Raw genomic sequence first — 15,442 nt, 5'->3', positions numbered from 1 at the left:
CCAGATGCATGAGGAGGGGAAATAAGTCCCAATTCCTGATCGAGATAATGGCAAAGCATTTGGGGCCATCTTTAGCATGCCATACTTAAAAAGTAGAAATGTTGCTTCATAACTTAACTTTAGACTCTTTAGGGGTGTTTACTGCCTTCTTAATTGAAAAAATTTCAGCCATTCTTTCTTCAAATTCTTCTTTTCTATCTTCTCTTTTCTTTCTGAAACTTCAGTTACATTTAGGTTAAACTCTTGATATTATTTCATAGGTCAATAAATATTTATTGTTTTTTAACCTTTTTTTTCTCTTCATGCTTTGTTGGGATTGTTTCTACTGCCTACCTTAAGATTCACTGTTTTGTTTTTCCGCAGTGCCCAATCTACTCTTAAGCCCATCCAGTGAATTTTCCCCTCTTTTCGTATTTATAATGGCTGTTTTAAAGTCCTTGTTTGGTATTTCCACCATGTCTGGGTCATCTCTGGGTCTGTTTCTCTTGATATTTTCTGCTTATGAGCCCCCTTTTTTTTGTTTCCATGCATATGTAGGGATTTCTGATTGTACGCTGGAGATTATGAGCTCTGATACTGAAAGTCTTGGATTTGTTACTTTCTTTAAAGACTCTCAGCTTCTGTTTTCATAGGTAGTTAACTTACCAATCATTTGCTTTTATTGAAGCTTATTTTTGAGCCTTGTTAGGGTAGTTAGTTTTAGGTCTTGGGGTAGAATGGCCTTTTTAGAAGTCTCAGTTGAATGTCTGGGTTGATCAGTGAGATCTGTCTACTTTAGCTGGTCAGAGCTGCTATATTGCTTAGCACTGTGTGACCTCCAGAATCTCCATTCAGCTTCTACTCCTTACGAACTATTGTCTACCAGGCCTTTCCTTGAGTATTGACCTGCAGTTAATGACTCAAGAAGACCCCTATGCTGAATTTTGGAGCTCCTTCTATGAATAGCTCCCTTCTCTTTTGCTTACTTCACTGCAGATTCCAGCCATATCAGCATCCATTGATTCTACTTGCTGCCCCACCAGCCCCATGAGACTGCCATGCTCTACTTAGGCTCTTTTTCCTTGCCTGTGTTCCAAAAAATGACCCAGGCAAAGCCTCAGAGCTACTGTGTGAATTACCACGTGTATTCCTCTTCTTTCTGGGATCATAGTCATATATTACCTGTTAGCCCAATGTCTGTAAGCAGTTGCTTCATGTCTTTTTTTTTCAACTTTTACATTGTTTACTGTGGGAGGGTTAATCTGGCATCTGTTATTCCATTGTAACAGAAATAGAAGTTCTCTTTCAAATCTATTGAAACAATAGATTTTTTTTTAACAAATAGAAAATTTCTTATATTTAAAAAAACAAACTGCCATTCTACATCATGTTCAATAAATGACTTATCTGCAGTATCAGATACAGAGATGATTTTGTTAATGAACTAAAGACACCTATAGGGCTTTAACTATTGTCTTAAAAAACCCTTGATTTTAGGTCAAAATGGTACTTACCTTGACATGATAAGTTCTTTTTTCTGTGTTTGAGTTCTTTGCTAAAAGCCCTAGAATCCTGTTATCTAGTCTTCCTTATGAGAACTGACCACTTAAACCTCCATAATCTCATCACTGATATATAGACCTGTCTTCACCTAATGGGTCTGCATACCAGTTTTTCTAATCCTGTTGTTTTATCAATTAAGGTGTATTTTAGGCCCATCTCCCCCTAATTTAAATATACTTATATCCATTACAAGTATTGTTGGGCAGGAAAGATTAGTTACCACAACAGTCTGAGTATCTCCATGCAAGAATAATAAACTCCCTTGTAGTTGTTGGTGCTATATTGTATATTCTAGTTTAGAACCATTTTGAATTTGGGCCTGGTTTAATGGACTTCTCTGAGTGTATCTCTTTAGAAAATGGTATCTGTTCTCTTTGTTTCTGGGACATAGTTTTAGAACTGCAATATTTCCATTTTCCATATGGTTTTTACCTTCAGAAAAGGCTGAGTAGTATCACATTTTTTAATATTTAGGTTTCCTTAGTGAGTCATGAAAATTAGCATGGGCTCACATGAGGAAAAAAATATAAATGGATCCTCTAAGAAACCTTGGTATATACATAAGCTGTTATTGAAATGATTGTGCATTCATTCAGAGAAGACTAGTGGTCTGAGGATTCATTATTACTCTGATTTGGTAAGTGTGATAGAGAACAGCAAAATATTTTATAGATAGATACTTTCTTATTCAAAAAGTAATCTAATTTTCTTTAAAACATGAACTTTTAATAATAATAATACTCACATGTACAAATACAAGCACAAAAGTATACTTACTCTTCAGCAATGTTCATTGAGCATATGCTAGACCCTGTTCAAGGTACTGGAGCTAAAGCAGTAATCCAACCAAAAAAAAAAAAAAAATCCCTGCTTTCCTGGAGCTTACTTTTTAGTGGAGGCAATTGCCAAAATAAATAATTATTGTTATTATAAATATTATGTTAGGAAGTGTTCAGTGCTGTAGAAAAAATATGAATGTTGGGTAAAAGTGAGTCAGGTACAGCTGAGAGAGCTGAGTTAAGCAGGGCGGGCAGGGGAGGCTCACTGAGAATTTGTGCTCAGACTTTCTTTCGGTAAGTGTGGGGTGAGTCACACCGGATCTGGGGACAGAGCATCTCTGGCAGAAGGAATAATGATTGTAAAAGGTGGCTCAAGGCCTTCAAAGTACAGCAGACACTTGTGTGTCTGGAGAAGAGGGCGTAGGAGGGGGAGTAATCGAAGAGGAGGTTCTCAAGGAAATAGGTATCGGGCTTGGGGGCTATTATAGTACCATACCCACTTCTCTCTCTGTCTCTGTCTCTGTCTCTCTCTCTCTCTCTTTTTCCACTTCTCTCTTAAAGCCAAAAAGTTCTAGCTCCTGATCCAGTAAGATGAGGTGTTTTCAAAACTCTCTTCTAAAAAATGTGCTTCCCTTTGCTGCTTCTCATGTGTATCCTGTGCCTCGAGCAGGTTGGGAGGGATAAAAGATCGAGAATCACTCTTCTTAGGTAAAGTAGTGTCCTCCCCACCCCTCCCCCCATCCTCCATATTCCTATTCTTTCTTTCTTTCTCCTTCAGGGATGTCCTTCTGAGTTGCCCAGAAATAGAGAGCTAAGAAAAAAAGATTATCAGAGGGCTCTGATTCAAGAGATTCCTCTTCTCTAATCCTCATGACCTAAGGCCCTGAGGGCTCTCCAATACTTAATTATAGTAGTGGCAGTGTTCTGAATAGAGCCGTCTCAAATTTGAGTATAGCACTCGGTACTGTGGAATGATTTTCGAGAGCCCCTGCTTATTATGGTGACAATTAGGAAGAAGAAAAAAAGCCATCAGTTTTATCTAGAAAGCATTTTAAGGAAGCATCAGTTATCTGAGTCATACCAGAAGCCATTTTAAAAATTTAAGTAGCCAAAAGAAATTATTTTTAACTTAATGCTGATAGAACAGATGTATTGCCTAGGGGAAATTATGAAAACTTTATGTGCTCTTTGGGGTCCCGTAAGCAATTTGGTTGGGGTCCTGGACCTCTAGCTGAGGGTGTGTTGTAAAGAGATTTATGGCCAGCATGAAGATCCTGTACTGAGTTTAGTTGCTCATCTGCCATCAGAGAAAGATTTTTTAAAGGGTCTGTTAAAATTGGACAAGATTGTACTTTGATTTTATATTTTCATTTTAATGGTAATAAGACAAATGACAACACACTGAGCCTGGTCAAAAGGTTTTTCTCTTTCTTTTCTCACTAACAACAGTAGGCATTATTTAGATATTAGCAGGGCTGTTTCTGCCCTCTGCCTGAAGGCAGGCTCTTTCAACTGTCTGAATAGTCCTGGGCCCCAGACCTGGCATCTCTCACTGTGGGACAGAAAACAGAGTGGTTGTCCGTGAAAGGGAAGTGGAGGTATTCTGACCCCTAGTATTGCTCTGCTAGGACCAAAATTGTAGTCCAGAGTGACCTGCAGGCACAACTCTCTTATTTGGGACACCAAGGGGGCAGTTTTCACTTTCTTCTTTCATAAAGACATAAAAGCAAGCAGGCATGATTTCTAGACAGGGAGGCACGAAGCCCAGGAATTTGCAGACTTTACATGCTCTGCTCCCTGATGGCAGATGTACAGGCCATATTTTGGAAGTGTCACAGAGGTCTTGGTGTGCCTTGTGACAGTCAGTCTTAGCTGTGAGGATAAAAAGCTGCAGTTGCTCCTGAGTCTCAGGATCCATCAAGGGGAGTTTTTTGAGAGTCACCCTGAACATGGGCAGAATCAGGAGCCTAGAGAGAATTTTGGTAGCAATTGAGTCGAGGGATGTGTGTGTGTGTGTGTGTATGTATGTGTTTAAAGAAAAAAAATTCACTGGTACTTGTTAAAGATGGTAAGCAGACTTTGTGTAGGACCATTGTGATAGACATCAGACCACTGCAATAGGATTTTACAGTTAGGGTGGGGGATTGGGCTCAACTCTGAGTACAGCTTGGGCAAGTGGGAATTTATAGCCAAGGAGCAGGGTCAGGGGAGTCACTCTGTGGGTAGGAAATTACCAAGAATAAACATGAGGGGTAAGGAGGAATTTGGCTAAACTGACCTAACAGGCTTCTTGCTGAAGACAAGGCTGATCAGATATTACCTGGGCAATGTTGGAACATCAGGAACTAGATCAGATCAAAGTGATCAGATATGGAGGGTGGGAGGTTCTGGTTACATGGACTTAAGAGGGTTCTTGCTAGAACTGCATTTTACAAGGAGGTGCACAGATGGGCCTAAAAGAAGGTTCAGAAGTCTACATAAATTTGGTCAACTAATAATCTTTGTCAGCATGCATGTGTATGTTTATTTGTACATTTGTGTGTGTGTGTATCTGTGTGTGTCGGGGGGGAGGGGGCTGATGGGTAAGAAACTCATACAGAGAAGAGTCATTCAGAAGATCTCCAGAAGGGGGGAGCTATAACGATACTCTATATTTTTAGAATTAAATGACCAAACAGTGGTGGGTCTGTAGTCATAAAACAGAAATTCAAGGAAGAACTGATTTTAGGAAGATTTTGCCTTCATGAAGCCTTTGTAGAACTTTCATCCTTCAATGGTGTCTTCTTAAGCGATCACTTCTTAAGTGATTTTCCTCTTCTGAATTCCTATTCCCTTCTTTCCTTTTTATTTATTTTCATTTATTTATTTTTCCTTCTTTCCTTTTGAATTGTGTTTCTTGCCACGTTTCACCTTGGTAATTGATGTATGTGTACAAATCTTTCTAATTCAATTTTAACTTCCTTGGTGCAGGAGCTGTGCCTGGAGTGCCTTACTCTCATATACTTGGTAAATATTTGCAGGTTGAATGAATGCATTTCTAACAACTTCTTTCTGAATTTTGTTGATATTGTTGGTAAAAATTGTTATTAGTAAAGAGTAAACCTTTCAGTATTCTAAGTGGTTAATAATCATAGAATTAAAATGATAACATGATAAGTAGTAAACATCTTGAGTTTAAAAGACTTTTGATATATCTGTGTCATCATTGGCATTATAAATATACATGATTTTAGTATACTAATACTCATCTAACCTCAGTATCAAATGTTTTTGCTAGTAAAATAGGGTTCATAATACCTGCTTCATGTAACAGGGCTGTGATGATCAAAATTTTCAAAGCTCTTTGGAAAGTTAATTAGGTTACAAAAGGGCTGAGATTGTCAAGTACATAGTTAGTGTCTGAGATCTTACTGTTGTTATAATAGAAAAAGAGAAAAACATGCATGCACATCTATCTATAAAAGCTTCAGAAAGCACATGAGAATGATCGTACATGCTTTTAAGTACTTTATTCCTTGTTTTCATTAAATACTTTTTGTAAAAGGTCTTTTTTTAAAATTTTTTTTTAATTTTTATTTATTTATGATAGTCACACAGAGAGAAAGAGAGAGAGGCAGAGACACAGGCAGAGGGAGAAGCAGGCTCCATGCACCGGGAGCCCGATGTGGGATTCGATTCCGGGTCTCCAGGATCGCGCCCTGGGCCAAAGGCAGGCGCCAAACTGCTGCGCCACCCAGGGATCCCTGTAAAAGGTCTTTGTGGCTAATGATAATGATGAAGATGATGATACTAGTAATAATAATAGCTTTTGTAGCCTTACATAATTTATAAAATTACTGTATTATCTTGGATTTAACAGTTTATTAGGGGAGGGGACTAGCTCTTCTAACCCTAAGTTACTGCTAAAACAAAATGAGTCAAAACCAACCTCGAAATCATTTTAATGCAAATGTATTTAGTTAACATTATACCCAGTGTTCTGAAATACATTTACTGATTTTCACAAGACATTTGGAAATTAAAAAAAATATACAAGTGAAGTATTTGAGGAAATAAAGCATTCCATACATTCCCACAAGATGACAGTACCACTATAGTATGTTAGTGTTGTCCTTTTCTTGGCTGAGCCTTCTGTTTATGATTGTAGGAAGGCAGCTGGGCAGAGAGCAGTTCTGCCTCCTGCCTCTCCCATTCCCTCCCCTCTTCCCACACTTTGCACCCCCACAGTTCTGACTCTGAATTCTGGAATCCACTCTCCCAGGTGGTCCCCCAAAGCACCCGCAGGTGTTAGCACTGAGATTGTTAGATTGACAAGAGGGTGGCCTTCCGCATGGCAGGGGGTTTGCAAATATTGATTATCATATATCCAAACAACAGAAGTCATCCAAGGAGAGATTTTTTTGCTAATTTTATGGTTATTGTACATTTTTCCTCACAAATGTCTGCGTTATTATTTTGTGTTCTGATGATTCCAGAGACTAATTAGATAATCCTGAATTGACTGAATTAACATTCAAGAGCCTATAAAACTATCACATTACATCATGAATGCAGGTAACACTCGGAACCCAGAATCTTTGCTATCCCTTGCACCCCTAACGTTGGTAGTTTCCATGTGTACCTTCTCTTACAGTAAATAAAGTGCAGACTAGTATATGATGGATACCCTCATTGCAGTACTTACCATACTGTATTCTGATTTTGGTTACATGACTCCCTTCACCAATGGATTGTGGGCGTCTTGTGGAGAGGGTTATCATCTTGTTCACCCTTGTTCTTCCAGGGAAGGGTATCTACTGTACAATAGGAAAGCAATAAAGGAATGTGCATTCATGAAAAGTATGTGTTTGGTGGAGAGCCATTTAAAATTCCATAGATTTTGAATTTATACTGCAAAGTAAAGTCTTATTTATTTGAGTGCCATTAATTTGAAAGCTAGATGTGATAAAAAGTTTTGTTAAAACCACTCCTCTCAAGATCATACATGCATCCTAGGAAAATGATATTTTTTGATACTACCAAATAGACCTTATTTACCATTACAATTGATACAGTACTAAAATAATGGCATTTTATCAGAAATATTTTTAGTGCTTTTTACTAACTTAGAAGGGTTAACAGCTGTCTCACCTTGCTATCTGATTTCGAAAATTTTCAGTGACAGACTGAAATTCATCCTGGAAGAGCCAAAGAACCACAGGAGAAAAATACCAAAACAAAGTAGGAGACCGGTGAATCAGTGGTTTATAAAATAGTATTTACCAAACGAATGAATAAATGAATAAATCAATGTCTCCAAGGAGGCAAAATTTACATGCATAAAATGTGAAATATTAACATAATGAGATAAGAGGCCAAAAAGGAATGTTACCAATTGGATTTCAGGGAAGAGAGGCAACATTGTAAAGGAAGAGCTCCATGAAGGAAGTGAACCCTAAGCTGATTATAAGGAAATGAGTCAATGTGAGAAAATAACAGTATCTGTAATTTTTTTTTTTTTTTATTGCTTTGGAACACATTACCACAAACTTAGTGGCCCAGAACAGCAGACATTTATTATCTGGCCATTTCCATGGGGCAGGATTCAGGACATGCTTGTTTGAATCCTCTGTTCAGGATCCTAAAGGCTGAAATCAAGGTGCTAACTGGGTGATGTTCTTTTCAGGGGCTTGGGGACATCTTTCAAGGCACAAAGTTATTGGTAGAGTTAATTCCTCACAGCTGTAGGACTGAGATCCCGGTTTTCTTGCTGACTGCCAGACAGGGTCCTCACTTACTCCTTTCTATGCCACTCTCTTGCAATATGGCAGCTTCCTTCTTCAAGGCCAGCAAAAGAAGCTCCCACTTCTTCTACACTCTTTGAAATGATTCACTTGTTTATGTCAAGCCCACTTGGGAAAAACCTCCCTTTTGATTAACTTGAAGTCAACTGATTAGAGACCTTAATTATATCTGCAAAATCTCTTTGCCTTTGCCATGTATCATAACATAATCGTGGGAGTGATAGCTTTACACTTTTGCCATGCTCTGTTGACCAAAAGCAAATTACAATCCTGCCCACACTCAGGGTAATTGTACAAGGATGTGGGTCATTGAGGGTCACCCTACAGTTCTGCCTACTACAGTGTCTTCTTTCGTAAATGATTCTGTTATTTGAACATGTTTTTTTTTTTTTTTAATTTTTTTTATTTATTTATGATAGTCACAGAGAGAGAAAGAGTGAGAGGCAGAGACATAGGCAGAGGGAGAAGCAGGCTCCATGCACCGGGAGCCTGATGTGGGATTCGATCCCGGGTCTCCAGGATCGCGCCCTGGGCCAAAGGCAGGCGCCAAACCGCTGCGCCACCCAGGGATCCCTGTTATTTGAACATGTTTTAAGAGTGAGGTGTTTTTTTGTTTGTTTGTTCATTTAAGGTTTTAGAAAATGGGCCCTGGGTGTCACATGCCAGGCTAAGAAAAATGGACTCTGAACTTGGAGCTTTTCCTGAAGTCTATGAGGGGGACCAGCTGTACACAATTATTAAGGGGATGGAAAAGATTCTAGAGTGAGTTATAATTAGAGAAGCCTACCTCATCATTTTGAAACATTGCAAGAGCTTCCTAACTGGTCTCTTACCTGCTGGTCTTTACTCCCTCACATCTGCCTTGACTTGCCAAGGTGATCTTTTCAAATGCACATCCAACCATACCACTACCCTTCTTAAAATACTTGTGCTGGCTACTAGATGGAACCAAGCTCTTCAGCCTCCTAGGAAGGGGGCTTCATGTCTGGACACCGCCTTCATCGGTCCTTCCTTCACGCTCAACTGAGGCAGTGGCAGGAAGGGCTGAGAGGAAGGGATGGATTTGAAAGACAATGAGTTCGTAGAATTACCTGATTGTGATGAGTGTGAGGATGAGGCTGCTCCATGCCTGCAAATAGGACTGCAGGCGCAGTAGCAAATGTAGGAGAGAAGAAGAGTGAGTTTGAGGTCGCCACAGAACATCCTCACACCCCTAGGACTTGTTGCAGGTGTGGCTCTCTACTGGTACTGTGGGATCTGTAAAAGAAGGGCCAGGCATGACCTCTACAGAGATGAGAATCCACGCGGCATTAGGAAATTATGGATTCACAAGAGGAGAGGGACAATAGGAGGCCTCTCACCAGTGGTAGATTATAGGAGGTGAGCTAGTAAAGATGTTAGTTAACAGCTAAATGCAGTTTTCTGCATTCCAGGAAGTACCTGGTAAAAGCCACAACAGATAAACCATTGCTTTTCATTGTTTCTGTGGCTTTAACGTTTAAACAGTGGGAGGACTAATTTGGGAATGCCTAAAGAAATATCAGGGGTCGCCTGGGTGGCTCAGCGATTGAGCATTTGCCTTTGGCTCAGGTCATGATCCTGAGGTCCAGGATCGAGTCCTATGTTAGGCTCCCTGCATGGAGCCTGCTTCTAGCTCTGCCTGTGTCTCTGCCTCTCTCTCTCTGTGTGTGTCTCTCATGAATAAATAAATAAAATCTTTCAAAAAAAAGAAAAAAATATCAGCAGGAGGGTTTTTGTTTTTGTGTTTTGTGTTTTGTTTTTTGTTTTTTGTTTTTTTTTTTGTTTTTTTTTTTTTTGCAAGAGAGGTTTTAAAGTTGTCCTGGTTATCTCAAATTAAGTTTGTCTTTTCAGATGTCTTTGGTCACTTGGCCTTACACGATCTGGTTACAAATCCTGAAGTTCTTTCTTTTGTGCTCGTTTTGAACTATGTGGAAGCACATGAGTTTTTCTTCTGCTGCTTTCTATTTCTTCTGGAGGATGTGGGGCCAAAAATGTGTTTAAGCTGTTCTGGTCTGCCTTCCTGAAATGGGACACACTCTAGGGAGGATGCACAAAATGGGATGCTATTTTCCTTCTTAACGGAAGATGGATTCTAGCCTCCACTCATCTTTTTTCCTATATAACTAAGTAGAATCCACTGTATCAGTGCCCAGTCAATTTCTAGCTCACCTGGTTCTTGTGATTCCTTCCGTGGTCGTTTAAATACTGCCATTGCTTTGGGCCTGCAGGCTAGTGCCTGCGCTGCTGTGGCAGCAGCCCGTGGAGTTCACACGGCTGCTTGCTGTGGCTGGGTATGGCTCCCTGCTGGTGCCAACACTGCTTCCCATGAAGTGTGCCCCTGCTGGCATGACTCCTTACCAGGGGGAGCCTCTGCTGCTTGCTGGTACCCTCACTGCCTGTGAAATGCATTCTCACTGGGCACACAAAGACACTCGCTGAAAGTCCTTTGTACCCCTTGATTAACTGCTGAAGTTCAAGCTGCTGTTTCAAAGCCCCTTCACTTTGGGAACATACCTTCTGATAGGGAATTGATAAAGCCATAACAGAGGGCTAATAGGTAGAAAGAGGCACTGGTCCTGATGTGCTATTTCTTCCCTGGTAAAGCCTGCAAACTCATAAACTAGACACTGATGCATCAGGATTTTCCCTCCTCCTTTCGAGAAACAGGGTCCAAGCCCTTTCAGTTGAGGTTATTGGGAGGCTAGCCAAAGTTATGGGCATACTCTTTGAGTCTAGTTTTCTTGGGCCTGAAAGTGTGATGGGGGCAGGTGAAAAGCCTGTGTAGTAAGCTTTGATGAATTTGAGTCTTCCCTTTAGTGACAGGTCATCTGTTCATGTTCTCCAGAAATGGTCTTCTCTCATGGTGGGATCTCTCCTCCTCCTACAGTGTCCCAAGTTCCTTGGGACTCTGGCACATCCAGTCCTGACCTCTCTGGATCTCTTAGCCTAAGTGATGCTAAGTGATGCTGTGATAACAATCCTCCACCCTATCACACACACATACACACACACACACACACACACACACACGCATACACACACCCCAAATCTCAGTGGCTTCATGCAGTGGAGTTTTGTCACTTGCACAGTCTCCATCCTATGGCATTAGCATCTGAAATACATGCCTTCTGTATTAGTTTCCTAGGACTCTCAAACAAGGTACCATAAGCTGGGTGTGTTTAAAAATCAGAAATGTATTCTCTCACCATTTTGGAGACTGGAAATCCAAAATCAATGTGTCAGCAAGGCTATGTTCTAAAGGCTCTAGAGGAAGACCCTTACTTCCTTGCTTCCTTCTAAATTCTGGTAGTTGCCATCAGTCCTTGGGGTTCCTTGACTTATAGATGCATCCCTTTAATCTCTGCCTCTACCTTTACACAGCCATCTTCCCTGTGTCTCTGTGTCTCAATTTCCTTCTTTTTGTAAGAATACCAGTCCTTACTTAGTATCCACCCTAATCAGTGTGACCTCATATTAAATTGATTATATCTGTAAAGATCTTCTTTCCAGAGAAAAAAATGAGTGGGAGATATCAGAAAGGAAGATAGGACATGAGAGACTCCTAACTCTGGGAAACGAACTAGGGGTGGTGGAAGGGGAGGTAGGCAGGGGGAGGGGGTGACTGGGTGATGGGCACTGAGGGGGGCACTTGATGGAATGAGCACTGGGTGTTACTCTATATGTTGGCAAATTGAACACCAATAAAAAATAAATTTATATTAAAAAATAGGGAAAGCAAAAAAAAAAAAAAAAAAGATCTGCTTTGAGACACAATTCAACCCATAGCACTGCAAAGTTGTAGCTGAGGAAAAGAGAGACAGAAGACATCCAATAGCTCTTAACAGTCTCATCTTAGAAGTGATATATGCTGGTTTTGTTTACAGTCCACTAGCCACAGCATGGTTCCAACATAACTGCAAGGGAAGATGGTAAATTCAGGGAAGCACACGGGTATTTAGTGAGAATTACTGGTCTCAGTCACATCCTTGACTAGCTCATTTCTTCTGATTCCCAGAAGGTTCCTGAGCACCCATGAGGCTGGATAGTCTCTGTGTCCTGTAAAATATCTATGAAGGAATATCATATGATCCTGCAAAGCATATTAAAGGAATAGACTTGGACACTGAGCAAAGGAAAGAAAAGAAACGGTTTATATTATCTGCAAAACTATCCCATATTTGTTTGGTTCTTTGGATCATCTTAATCCAGAGAATCCAAAACGGTGGGTAACAGGTTGGATCTAGACTGTAGATGTCATTTGTGTGAACAACACGATGTTTAAGGAATGTGAATAAAGATCTAGATATTTTTCCTTGAACAACTGGAAGATATGATAACATCTGGGCCCATGTTTGCACAGAAAATCAGTAATAGGAAAACAGCCAAAGAAGGTCTGTTCCTTGTATAGTCCCATCTTTACAGTTCTCTCTACTTCCCACCATTCCCTATAGTATCGCCTACACTGAGGCTCAGTATCAGTTCTTATTTATCTTTGTGCTTTCGCCATTATTTTCATATCTCTTATCACATTCTAGTGCTTGTAAAGGATTAAGCAATACCCAAAAGCTTGAGCTGTGCGTGAACTCACGACTTGGAGGCTGATTCCTGCTTTAGCCATCTGCAAAGGGAAAACTCCTCCTGTGTTTCCTTCATTCTCTCCATTCCTGTGGAAACCCAACACTTCTGACAGTGACCTGTGGGTTTTCCGCAGCAAGCAATTCTGAGGCACTGGCTGGGTCTCCTACACTTCAACTCAATTCAATTCAATTTTGACACTATGTACCTAGAGATAGGATTGGACCCCACAAGTTATGGGCTCATTCCCACAAAACTCTCCATCATACACTCTTCAGGTGCCAGTCACAAATTCAGGATATCACCTGAGCTTTTGACCAGTATATATCGGGCTGTAAATCGGAAAGGTTCGTACCACTTCCTCCTCAGGTTTGATTAATTTGCTAGAGAAGCTCACAGAACCTAAGAAAACTGTTTACTTACTAGATTTTTTTTTTAAATAAAAAGACATAATTTACAAACAGCCAAACAGAAGAGATGCATATTTTAAGGTATGAGAAGGAGCACAGAGCTTCCATGCTCTTTCTGAGCATGCCATGCTTCCCCTATCTTCACATGTTCACCAACCTGGAAGTTCTCTGAGTCTCATAGTTGAGGGATTTTTATGGAGGCTTCATAATGTAGGCATGGCTGATTAGATCATGAGCCTTCAGTGATTTTTTTTTTTAAAGATTTATTTATTTATGATAGACACAGATAGAGAGAGGCAGAGACACAGGCAAAGGGAGAAGCAGGCTCCATGCCGGGAGCCCTATGCGGGACTCAATTCTGGGTCTCCAGGATCACGCCCTGGGCCAAAGGCAGGTGCCAAACCGCTGAGCCACCCAGGGATCCCCAGCCTTCAGTGATTGACTCAATCTCCAGACTCCTCCCCAGAGGTTAGGAAGTGGGGCTGAAAGTTCCAACCATCTAATCACATTGATGGTTCCCTTGGCAACCAGCCTCCATCCTTAGGTTACCTAGGGGTTTTCCAAAAGTTACCTTAGTAACATAAATGCAGTTGTAAAGAGAAGGTCTTGTTATGAATAGCAAGACACCCATTTTACCTTTATGTCTCTGAAACACTTTAGGAACTAAGGACAAAAGATCAACTATTATAATAAAAGATGCTCCTATGGCCTTTATATAGGAAATCACGAGTTTTAAGAGTTGTGTGTCAGGAATAGTGGATAGGGACTAAATATGCATTCCTTACTATAAATCAGAGTATCACTCCATCTGCAATAGTTGTGACTTAAGGTAACTGGTTGACAAAAACCTGGAAATACCTGTGATGGGGATAGGTGTATAAATGTTTGCAGTGAAATACTTGCAATTGGGGTAGTTGCATAAATTTGAATATGATTAATATAATGCATGTTGACTGAAGTAAATCCTTATTGATACAGCTTTTTTTATGCCTTTTCTCCCCTTTTTAGACCATTGGAACGATCCAGTGAAGATGTGGATATAATCTTTACGAGGCTGAAAGAAGTTAAAGCTTTTGAGAAATTTCACCCAAATCTCCTTCATCAGATTTGTTTATGTGGTTATTATGAGAGTCTGGAAAAAGGAATAACATGTAAGAAATGCAACTTCAGTGGTGTATTTTCATGTATGGGTTGTGATCATTTGTAGTTATCCAATGGGGATAGATAGTACATGGAGTATTTATTTGCCAAATATTTGAGCTTCAACCAAAGGCATTAGGTTAGGGGCTAATAACCTGATTTTTACTCTCTTTACTTTGTTTACTTGGTTCCACGTAAGCATTTCCTTAACTTTGTTCACAGCATATAAATGTTCTTCCAGGGTAGCCTGCAAGATGGAGCTGGAAGGATTCAGCTAAATCCTTAGAAACATAGTTATTTTCTTTACCCCAAGAAATATGTGAGTCAGTAAGAATTTAAATAAAGATAAAAGGACTCTTAATGAATGTTAATAGTAATGTTTGAATCAACCTGAGTGGTATCAATCTATTTCAGGTGTGAATAAGGGGCAGGGAAAGAAAACAAGAAGATGACAGCTGCATTAAAAAAAAAAGTATTTTCTCATTAAAAATTAATGCTTTTCCATCTGTTGGGACACTTTTATGATGCAGTAACAGGAAGTTCCATCCAGTGGGGTTAAATATCAATTATTCCTACAAGGAGGGAAAAATCAATTACACATATTCAAGAAGTCTTGAGATAGGATGGGTTCAGAGTTAGTTAATTAAATGACTTGAAGACATTACTAAGGTCACATCTCTCTCCCATTTTGTTTTTGTTTTTGTATATGTTTTGCTTTGAATCCTCAGGTGTTGACTTTTATTCTCAGACTTGACCCAAGTGATTCAAAGACAGCTATAGCAATTAGAGGCATCACATGTGTTGGGAGGGGAAAAATCCTCCCTACCCCTTGTGGTTCTTTTGGCTGGGCTAATAAATTGACATAAAACACTTTAATGGGATCAAAAATTATATTAAATTTCATAGATATGGTGGCCTCGTAGATATGGGATCTAAGATGTGACCAAAGCAAGCTGTTTAGATGCTTTTTAGATAAAGAAACAGTAAGTTTGTGGAAAAACAACAACACAAAGAAACTTATACTTGGATACTAATTAGTGAAGAAACTAAGCAGAGTTTATTTATATAGCCTTCTTGGCCCTGAATTCTGTATATTTGGTAATAATGTGTAACTCCTGATATACGAAGGGTTCCTTTCACATGGGAGACTTATTTCCTGCTTTCCAGGGGACAGAGAGGAGAGTCAGAGTGT

General features: G+C 39.8%; 1 protein-coding gene across 2 annotated transcripts in view; it reads left to right on the top strand.

Moving 5' to 3' along the window:
* The window catches only part of RAPGEF4 (Rap guanine nucleotide exchange factor 4), a 284,010-nt gene that overhangs the window by 33,686 nt on the left and 234,882 nt on the right, over nucleotides 1-15,442 (top strand). For both annotated transcript variants that reach the window (XM_077883031.1, XM_077883030.1), the window contains exon 2: nucleotides 14,119-14,261. In XM_077883031.1, coding sequence (XP_077739157.1) covers nucleotides 14,119-14,261 — 143 coding nt within the window. The remainder of the gene's footprint in view (nucleotides 1-14,118; nucleotides 14,262-15,442) is intronic.

This window comes from Canis aureus, chromosome 34 (genome assembly GCF_053574225.1).
Source record: "Canis aureus isolate CA01 chromosome 34, VMU_Caureus_v.1.0, whole genome shotgun sequence".
NCBI lineage: Eukaryota > Metazoa > Chordata > Mammalia > Carnivora > Canidae > Canis > Canis aureus.
Note: the sequence above shows the minus strand (reverse complement) of the source record. Positions and strands in the feature narration are given on the sequence as shown.